Raw genomic sequence first — 7,050 nt, 5'->3', positions numbered from 1 at the left:
AAGAGGATGGCCTTTTGGAGGGAAATCGAGGTTTTAGATCAATGGTGAGCCCATCGATTGCCATCTAAGCTCTACGTTTGCAGTGGTGGGCTAACAAAAGTGCCACGCCAGCACTTCACGATTTTTTTTCCCCGATGGAACTGGACGGAAATGCTAGAATTGGCACAAAATTGATACCCATGCTTGTTTGTGTAATTTTTATCACTCATGTGCTAGATGCAGCACAAAATGAAAGTCACTGACCTATCTGTGTCATTAACCCTAAATTAAATTATTATGAGATTTAAATAAAAAAAGAAAGAATGAAATTATATTGGATCCCTTTCCTTCTGGTTTTTCTTTGTAATTTACTCCTCCTCTTTAAGCATCTATTCTATCCTCCTGCCTGCTTGCCATTCGCCTCCTTCACCGGACACTGTTTGCTCTGCGTAATATATACGTGCTCTCTGTCTGCAGGTAGAATTGCTTGCTTGTTTCGCCTATAAATTTGAAGTGAAATCCCGGAGTGACCGCGACTTTCAGAGCTTCAAAGTCTCTCATAGATTGATCCAAATCCATGGCGATATCTTCCATAAACAGCGAAGACAGTAGCGTGGTCTCTGATCTCATCTCCTTCTTGAACGCTGCTCCCACTGCTTTTCACGCTGTTGGTAAACACCCCAGACCGTTAAAAGCTCACATTTTTTCTATACTGCAGAGAAAGTTGAGCTCTCTGATTAGATTATAGTGGGTCATGCTCACGGTTCAAGTTTCTTACAAATTTCAGCTTGTTTTGATTACGATCCTTTCGCCTGATCAAGCCTTTTTTTTTTGGGGGGGGGGGGGGGGTTGGGTTCTTGTTTCTGTAGATGAGGCGAAGAGGAGATTGGTGAAAGCTGGGTATGAGCGGATTTCCGAGAGAGAGGATTGGAAACTGGAAGCTGGAAAGAAGTACTTCTTTACCAGGAACCACTCCACTATCGTGGCTTTCGCTATCGGCAAAAAGTATGTTCGAGCTTTTTCGGATTTTTACAACAAGCTCTAGGAAGGTTGCAGAGTTCTGATTCTAATTTGTTCCCTTGTGGCTATGGTGGTCGTCGGTATTTATTGTTAGATATGTTGCTGGAAATGGATTCTATGTAGTGGGAGCACATACTGATAGTCCTTGCCTGAAGCTTAAGCCTGTCTCCAAGGTAACTTTGATTTCCGAGTCGGAATTTCAAATTTGCAAATATTGATTAGCCCCTGAACGAATGACTGAATTTCTCCAATCTATGGCAGAGTCAATGGAGTTTGTGTCGATAAAAGCTTAAAATCAATGGCCTTTGCAGGTAACCAAAGGTGGGTATATGGAAGTTGGTGTTCAAACATACGGAGGTGGTCTATGGCATACTTGGTTTGACCGAGACTTGACTGTCGCTGGAAGGCTCATGATAAGAGAAGAGAAGGATGGTTCGGTTTCATATGTGCACAAGCTTGTCAGATTAGAAGAGCCAATAATGCGGATACCAACCCTGGCTATTCATCTAGACAGGTGCTTTACTTCTGTTGATTAAACAGTGATCTGTTAGGTTATGGAGTTGTCACGACTTTCCGACAGTTATGAATTGCATGTTATTAGGATACCAGGGACACTAGGAAATTTATAATGCAATGCGGGTCTAGATGCCTACTTAAGTAGGTTGCATCTTCATTATCTTAATATTGCAGTAATGTCATAAATCATGACTTATCCTATTTCATTTCTGGTTAGTCTATCTTAAAGGGGCTGACTGAACCTTTCCACTCATTGATTGTGTTCTATGAACAGAAATGTAAATTCTGATGGATTCAAGGTGAATACTCAGTCTCATCTTGTTCCTGTGTTGGCAACTTCCATTAAGGTAATCATATATCTCAAAATTTTTTTTTTTTGGCCAACATATATCTTGATTCATTGAATGATTGTTGTTTATGGTTTTAAAACTATGTTAGTAGAGTCCTCTGATTAGACATCGCATTGGTACTTTTGTATTAGTTTTTGTTCTTATTTATGAGGCTTTGCTAGGATGCTGATTCTCCACTTCTTGAGAATTAAGTGGAAGGCAGTCGAACTATGCACTCTACGAGACAAGAATACTTCATTAAATATAATCAGAAAACATGTTAGATGTCTCTACAGGATTTTCTTTTTCTTTCTTTTTCAACTTTCTTGAATTTATTGGGCAGTAGATAACATGGCCCTCTGAATCTGCAGGCAGAGCTGAATAAACCGGTTGCAGAAAATGGCTCAAATCAGGAGAAAAGCATAAGTGACAATCCGAAGCATCATTCACTGCTACTTCAGGTGATTACTTCTGAAGCTGAATCCTTTAGTTAATGTTGTATAGGCAGGATCTGGTGATGGGCCTCATGGACTTGGCATTGGTAGATGGCAGGGAGCCTTTCATACCTGCGAGACAACGCAACGCTTTTGTCTTCTGTATTCGGATTATTTTACTGGTCTTTTCTCTTATTATTATTTCAGATGCTGGCAAAGGAGGCTGGTTGTAAACCGGAAGAAATATGCGATTTTGAATTGCAAGCATGTGATGCCCAACCTAGTGTAGTTGCTGGCGCTATGAAGGAGTTTGTTTTCTCAGGAAGGCTTGATAATCTTTGCATGTCATTCTGTTCTCTGAAGGTTAGGATGCTTTTCATGTATTTATCGATGCTTTGCTTTGTAGATGAAAAGCCTAGAAGAATCTCATACTTAATTGGATGAATCATTTTTTGGGTTTCAGGCACTGATTGATGCTACATCTTCAGAGAGCAGCCTCGAGGATGAGAGTGGTGTGAGAGTGGTGGCATTGTTCGATCATGAGGAAGTAGGATCTGATTCTGCCCAGGGCGCTGGATCTCCTGCCATGTTAGATACTCTCTCCCGAATCACCAATTCCTTTGGCTCAGATTCTAAGGTATCAAAGATGGATCAGTTAATTTACTTGTACATTCATTGTTTCTTTTGCTTAATGGGGATTAGAGGAGATCAACGTGCGTGGGAACCTTTAGATCATGAGAAGAGATGATTGTTCTGAAGGGCACAGGTCATCGAAATGCAAAAATTCCCCTCAACAAACTTGTTAGCTGATTTCTTGTTTCTCAACCTTTTCAGCTGCTTCAAAAGGCAATTCAGAAGAGTTTTCTTGTATCGGCAGATATGGCACATGCTCTTCATCCGAACTATATGGTCCGTCTTTTCATGTTATTGTGGTCCTTTTCCCTCTGTTTTCTGTTGTTTGTTGTTCTGTGGTGACAAATCTGGATGCCTTCTCAGGACAAGCACGAAGAGAATCACCAGCCTAAAATGCACAGAGGGCTTGTTATCAAGCATAATGCTAACCAGCGATATGCGACCAATGCCGTCACTGCGTTCATTTTCCGAGAGATTGCCAAGAAGCATGACCTTCCCATTCAGGTCATTTAGTTTTGCTGAATAATTTCGTTTTTTGCTCAAAACTATGCCAAGAGATCTCTCAATGTATTCTGGAACTCATTCACTTCCATACATATTGACTCTCCTGCAGGACTTTGTGGTGCGTAATGACATGGGTTGTGGTTCGACTATTGGTCCAATCATTGCAAGCGGAGTGGGGATCCGCACGGTTGATGTGGGGGCCCCGCAGCTATCTATGCACAGCATAAGGGAGATGTGTGCAGTGGATGATGTTAAGCACTCCTACGAGCACTTCAAGGCCTTCTTCGAAGAGTGCTCTCATCTTGATGCCAAAATCACAGTAGACATGTAGTTTCATTAGCTTAGTCATTGGTCTATCCTTCATGGGAAGCCTACTTACGTGACATCTTGCTTCCTGATGACATCCATAAAACTCATGGCACAACTTTGTTCCTTATACGTCTTGGATAATTATCAGAGCTAATTCGCAATTGGCGACTCTCTCAATCCAGATGATTCTATGTTTATGACAAAATTTATCGAAGCATGATTAAAGGATGCTAAGTGGAGGTAAAGAAAGAAAGCAATCAAAAACTCATTGTGCAACTCCAACAGGATGACAGGAAGAAGGAAAAAGGGCAGTCGCATTGTCATAACTCGAACATTCCATAGGTTTAAATTTAATGTCAATCTATGAGTAACTTTATTCTCGCAAATTAAGCCCTCAAAAAGTTTGACAGCAGCCGCAATTTTGAAATTTGAAAACATATTCAAGAGAATCCAGCACTCGCGGATTCATTAACGTATCAGAATCCAATCAGTGGACCAAAAATCCTACAGGTTTTAGAATTGTTGATGGGTACGCTCTTATGAAGAAAGCGCCTTCTGAACCTCAACTGTGACCTCCTTGGGTGGTTTCTCGGCATGGAGATTGGCAACCATCCCCTTTTTCGAGTAATACTCAATCACCTGCATTTCAGGTGCAAATACTTCCCAAGTGAGCGCAGACAATTTTCACAAACATTAGTATGGCACTAGCCAAACATAGCATCTAGAAAGAGTAGCTATTAGTTTCAAATGAAAATAGTCCATAAACTCCTAACTGCCTCCCCCTAAATTTACGCCTACCAAAATAACAAGAAGATGGGGAGCACATTACTGGTTCGGTTTGCCTGTGGAAAGCTTCCAGCCTAGACTTGAGAACAGCAGAAGTATCATCCTTACGCTGAATCAATGGTTCTCCGGTCACCTTCCATCAGAAACCATGGGGGAAACATAATTAGAGACCACACAAGAAAATAAGAAAGACAGTTAAATGAGGCTATTAAAGCTTACATCATCAATCCCGGGAACCTTCGGAGGTGCAAACTTCGAGTGATAGGTTCTGCCACTTGAAGGGTGTATCCAACGACCAGTAATCCTCTCCTCCAAAATTGTATCATCGATAGCAAAGTTGAGCACCTTATCAACTTTACCCCCCTGCTTTTCCAGCATCTCGTCAAGCTGCAGGAAGAAGAGAGCAATGCGTTAAGAACATAATCCGAGTATCTTATGACTCCCAGATGTTCATCTGCCAGTCGATCCTACGCAAGTGCCCGGAAATAGCCAGTGCAAAGCATTCACGAGAATCGGGTGCTAATGCAGTACCTTCTGAGCTTGGACCACAGTCCTTGGAAAACCATCAAGAATAAAGCCCTTTTGACATGAAGGTTTCTTCATTGCCTCATCAATAATGCCAACAACCAAGTCATCGGAGACGAGTTCTCCCTGAAAAGAAAATTGTCAAGAGATAACATATCTATGACCAGCAAAATATTATAATGAAAAGAAATAAGAGGAAAAAGAAAGGCAGGTCTCACCTTGTCCATTGCTTCTTTGGCCTTGATACCAAGAGGGGTCTTAGCAGCAACAGCAGCTCTCAGCATATCACCAGTAGCCAAGTGGCACAGGCAGTACTCATCCTTGATTAGGGGCGATTGAGTACCTTTACCTGAGCCAGGGGGACCTGCATATATTTTTTTTTCTCCCAACATTATTATTAATCAATAGCCATCAGCTCAAAAACCGTCCCTACAGTACACTTAAATGACTAGGCAACTGATTAAGGAGCCTTCCATTTAGATTCGAAATATTTCCTATTGCAGCTGTGTCTAATAGCAGAGGAGATTTTAGAGCCAACTGATTAAGGAGCCTCGGAGGTTCAAGCCACAAATCCTTCTTTCCAACATTTCATGGTAATTAGATTGTCAAAAGAAATTACATGGAGTCATATCAATAATAATTCTGGTTAAATTAACAGACTTGGATTTCAACAAAAGACTCACATATCACCATCCCTGATAAAAGGTAGTGGAGATGAAGATAGACCGGCAAAAAAAAAGAAAAAAGAGTAACTCGATAATAAAGCAGATCATGGGAAACACTAATGTACGGTGAACCCAATGCAGGAACTCACTAAACTATCCAAACCACGCTATGCGAAATGGATTAAAAAAAAAAAAATTGTCATTGGAATTGCATGTCAACGGAAATCAAGTTTAAGACACAGCTCCAGAACAGAAAGGCAGATTCAACCGACAAACCCCAAGAATCCTGAATTATTCAGCTGCAAATGGATGGCTGGTGAAAACAACATAAAAATCTAAATTTATCACAACCAGATTCTCAGGGAACATCAGGCCTACATAAATCCTACGGCATCTCAAAACATAAAAATCTCAATTTGTGAGTCGAACATAATGCAAAAAAGAGCAACGAGATTCACAAATCCCGGGCACATTATCAAAACCCTAGACAAAAAGCTCCCCGTCCATCAGAATCTTAAAGCAGTCTAATAATTCACCAGTATTTTCCTTAAATTGGGGGTGGGGAACGTGAATTGGACAGCGAAAAAGCTCAGTTAAATGGAGGCGGGAGCAGAGTAGAGAGAGAGAGAGAGGTTACCGATGAGGATGAGGCGCTTGTCGGGCTTGGAGGAGCACTTGAGGCGGCGGAGGAGCTCAGTCATGAGATCCACCGACGGCACGTCGTCCAAGTTCACCGCGCTACCGCTCGCCATTTCGCTCGCACTGCCTTCGGAACCAACAGAGATTTGGAAGGAACAGAAACCGAATGGCAGAATGACAGAGAAGGGTTGGTGACTTGGTGGAGGGAGGGAGGGAGGGAGGGGGGGAGAGAGAGAGAGATTGACTTGAAAGGGAGGGAGTTGAAGTTTGATGAGAGAGAGAGAGAGAGAGAGAGGGAGTGGTGGGTTCGGTTCGTTGGTGGGTTAGATTCGGACCTTCCAATGCTTCTGTATCAAGCAGAACACAACAGAAGAGATGCCCGGCCTGCCTGCCTGCCTGCAACCGCTGCTCTCTTTACCGACCCGACCCAACCCGACCCAACCCAACCCCATCCATCCATCTCATCTCCCCTTCCAGACGATGGCGTTCCATGCTGCCCAAACACCCCCGCCTCTTCTCTCTTCTACTCGTGTCGTGTCTTGTTTTGCAGGCTGTTATGTTTAGGCCCTCATCAAGGCCCAGCCCACACCACACACTCAGAGGCCCAAACAAACAAAGAGACCAGACTGGAGCAGGAAGGAAAAGGCCCCAAGTCAAGCTCAAGGAAGGAGGTAATAATAATAATGATGATGATGATAATATGCTATGCTA

The 7,050-nt window shown here is 42.4% G+C and overlaps 2 protein-coding genes across 2 annotated transcripts; one reads left to right on the top strand and one right to left on the bottom strand.

The window, feature by feature from the left end:
• Nucleotides 1–358: 358 nt before the first annotated feature.
• LOC116214023 (probable aspartyl aminopeptidase) lies at nt 359–3,894 on the top strand. The gene is made up of 11 exons (XM_031549236.1): nt 359–650; nt 849–984; nt 1,094–1,172; nt 1,311–1,513; nt 1,790–1,862; nt 2,216–2,305; nt 2,486–2,641; nt 2,742–2,915; nt 3,113–3,187; nt 3,275–3,415; nt 3,525–3,894. The coding sequence occupies exons 1-11, from the start codon at nt 557–559 to the stop codon at nt 3,744–3,746; spliced, it is 1,443 nt and encodes a 480-aa protein (XP_031405096.1). The 5' UTR covers nt 359–556; the 3' UTR covers nt 3,747–3,894.
• A 126-nt stretch (nt 3,895–4,020) lies between these two features.
• On the bottom strand, nt 4,021–6,622 carry LOC116214024 (adenylate kinase 4). Its single transcript, XM_031549237.1, has 6 exons — nt 6,338–6,622; nt 5,254–5,399; nt 5,042–5,161; nt 4,730–4,897; nt 4,554–4,643; nt 4,021–4,363 (listed from the first exon to the last, which is right to left on the bottom strand). Exons 1-6 carry the CDS (start codon nt 6,450–6,452, stop codon nt 4,262–4,264), a joined length of 741 nt encoding a protein of 246 aa, XP_031405097.1. The 5' UTR covers nt 6,453–6,622; the 3' UTR covers nt 4,021–4,261.
• Between the last annotated feature and the right edge of the window lie 428 nt (nt 6,623–7,050).

The sequence above is a fragment of the Punica granatum genome, chromosome 7, assembly GCF_007655135.1.
Source record: "Punica granatum isolate Tunisia-2019 chromosome 7, ASM765513v2, whole genome shotgun sequence".
Lineage (NCBI taxonomy): Eukaryota > Viridiplantae > Streptophyta > Magnoliopsida > Myrtales > Lythraceae > Punica > Punica granatum.
This window is presented reverse-complemented; position numbering and strand designations above follow the sequence as displayed.

Excerpts from the sequence above, each read along its gene's own strand:
- LOC116214023 (XM_031549236.1), top strand. The coding sequence starts at position 557 with ATGGCGATATCTTCCATAAACAGCGAAGACAGTAGCGTGGTCTCTGAT. Across the intron at positions 1,514-1,789 it reads CTGGCTATTCATCTAGACAG|AAATGTAAATTCTGATGGAT; the intron begins GTGCTTTACTTC and ends TTCTATGAACAG. Across the intron at positions 3,416-3,524 it reads AGCATGACCTTCCCATTCAG|GACTTTGTGGTGCGTAATGA; the intron begins GTCATTTAGTTT and ends ACTCTCCTGCAG.
- LOC116214024 (XM_031549237.1), bottom strand. The coding sequence starts at position 6,452 with ATGGCGAGCGGTAGCGCGGTGAACTTGGACGACGTGCCGTCGGTGGAT. Across the intron at positions 4,898-5,041 it reads CTGTGGTCCAAGCTCAGAAG|CTTGACGAGATGCTGGAAAA; the intron begins GTACTGCATTAG and ends TTCTTCCTGCAG. Across the intron at positions 4,644-4,729 it reads AGGTTCCCGGGATTGATGAT|GTGACCGGAGAACCATTGAT; the intron begins GTAAGCTTTAAT and ends TTCTGATGGAAG.